Source organism: Echinops telfairi, unplaced genomic scaffold (genome assembly GCF_000313985.2).
Source record: "Echinops telfairi isolate 266 unplaced genomic scaffold, ASM31398v2 ScPeMD7_7469;HRSCAF=8507_0, whole genome shotgun sequence".
Taxonomy (NCBI): domain Eukaryota; kingdom Metazoa; phylum Chordata; class Mammalia; order Afrosoricida; family Tenrecidae; genus Echinops; species Echinops telfairi.
In genome coordinates this window covers 48,575,926-48,578,112 of record NW_022111372.1, presented here as the reverse complement: position 1 = coordinate 48,578,112, position 2,187 = coordinate 48,575,926, and the positions used below count along the sequence as shown (strand labels likewise).

Here is a 2,187-nt window from a genome sequence, read left to right as displayed (position 1 = left end):
AACATTACTTGACAAATAATCCCAACAGCCCCCAAGCCTTATCTGAATCAAATCCCAGTTTTCCTCCTAGGACTCAACTATCTTGATACGGCTTTCCTTAAATTCAGGACCCTAACCCATTAAGACACCCTGACAAATTTTAACTTCCCATATAAATTATGAAACAAGGTTATTAACCTCATTAATTGCTCCAGCAAACCTGTTTTACAGAAAGTCCCCTTTAACAGCCTACTAAGAACAATCCCCAGAAACTTGTCAAGTGTATTTTTCTCATACATTGTAGAATCATTTGCGCCTAAATACCTTGCCTCCGGAAGCACAGAGGGATCCATCTGGAGAGACCGTCACAGTGTTCAGGTAGCCTGTGTGGCCGATGTGGTTGGTTTTCAGTTTGCAATTAGCCAAGTTCCACACCTAAGTTGAGAGAAAAGAGTTGATAGAAGTGGGAGCTTAGGTCCAGATCAGCCTTGTAGAAGGACTGCTTCAGCACGTCTAAACTATGTGGTTTTCCAGCCGCTTGAAAACACTGCAGACCAAACAGCAAAACCTAAGGGCCTGGAACTACAAAGTAGCACAAGGGAAAATTGACTGAGGGTGCAACTTCACCACAGAATGTGGTGCTTGTGCTCACTTCCTGAGACAGAACCTCTAAGTCAGAGCACCCCTAGTGATGTGAGCAAAAGGACCCACTTCTAATATGGTAACAATCCAGTCAAACAGGCAGAAAAACCCAGGTTTCATATCCCTTTGGGGACTTGGGAAGAAGCTCCACTTGGGAAATATTCGAGGCTGCATCCTAATGAAATAGCAACCCACAGTGCATTCGGAACCATCTTAATAAATTATGAAGAAGGGGTCTGCCAAGCTTTTAAAGTTGCACCCCGTGACCCTCTGGATGCAGAGCACTTTCTCCCTGGTAATGGCCTTGTGGCCCTGGCACCAAGCTCACTCACCTTGACCAACTTGTCCCAGCCACAGGAGACGATGATGGGATTGCTGCTGTTGGGTGAAAAGCGCACACAGGACACCCATTCAGAGTGGCTCTCGTCCTACAGGAGACAGAAGGCAATGTCCTGTCCCACGAAAGTCTAGACAATCTCTCCAGGCACATAAGATGGATACTGACATTGAGGATATTCTATTTTCATCCAGGACCCTTTAGGCTGGATGAAAATACAAATACAGCTCCCCACCCCCACCCCACACACACCCTTCATTTTACCTGGACGGTGTACTTGCAAACTCCCAGAGTATTCCACAGCTTGATGGTTTTATCTCGGGAGCCAGAGACAATCTGCCGGTTGTCAGAGGAGAAGGCCACACTCAGCACATCCTTGGTATGGCCTACAAAGCGGCGCGTGGTGGTGCCCCTAAGACGAAGGACTGGGTCACTCTCTAAATACACTTTGCTAAACCTCCCTTCCACACTTGCCATGTCTCTATGCCAGGATATTTGCTTCACTCCAATGAATCCTAACCATGTAGCGGACCCCAGCAAACTGAGTATCTGCCAGAGAATCCATTCAGAATTGCAGGACATGTCCTCACTCCCACACGGGGATCAGGTGACAATGTCGTCTGTCATCACTAGGATCCTGTCACTTGCCAGACCACCATGCAAGGCAGAGCTAGCTCTCAAGGCAACCATTTTCAAACTTTTAGGTACCTGACTGGATGAGAGATCCAGTCAAACAGTTCCTTTGGACTGCTCCCTAGTTTTTGTAACCCCATCGATTCAAGCCAGGACTCAGCCATTGCAGCAGTCAGCCCCTTTTCTACCCAGCTTTCCCCTCAAAGCCCCAAAGCCAAGAATAAGCAGGTACTTACGTTGTCAGATCCCAGAGACGTAGTGTTCCATCCCAGGAGCCTGAGAGCGCAAACTGGCCATCAGAAGAGATGACCACGTCACTCACAAAGTGAGAGTGACCACGCAGAGCACGTTGGGGAATGCCATAGTTGGTCTCATCCCTCGTGAGCTTCCACATGATGATGGTCTTATCTAAGGAAGGATAAGCAGAAATGGAAACCCACTGAGAACGCTGCTACCCGCTGCCATGGGTATCTAGACACCCACCTTTCAGGTCCCTTACTAACCTACTGGACAATGCAAAAGTTCAAGCTCACTGATGGGATTACGAGGTAGAAGATGAGAGAAAAGCAACTATCAGTTACCTATCAGGGCAAATT

General features: G+C 47.6%; 1 protein-coding gene and 1 non-coding gene across 2 annotated transcripts in view; both read right to left on the bottom strand.

Annotated features, from left to right (window-relative positions):
• LOC101642297 (receptor of activated protein C kinase 1-like) overlaps positions 1-2,187 on the bottom strand; it is a 4,348-nt gene that overhangs the window by 1,363 nt on the left and 798 nt on the right. Inside the window, exons 2-5 of the mRNA XM_045284682.1 lie at positions 1,828-1,999; positions 1,223-1,370; positions 954-1,049; positions 304-414 (exon numbers count right to left, since the gene is read on the bottom strand). Of these exons, the coding sequence (XP_045140617.1) occupies positions 304-414; positions 954-1,049; positions 1,223-1,370; positions 1,828-1,999 (527 nt within the window). The remainder of the gene's footprint in view (positions 1-303; positions 415-953; positions 1,050-1,222; positions 1,371-1,827; positions 2,000-2,187) is intronic.
• LOC115873621 lies at positions 1,517-1,595 on the bottom strand. The gene has a single exon (XR_004048512.1). It is a non-coding gene; the product is annotated as a small nucleolar RNA SNORD96 family (small nucleolar RNA).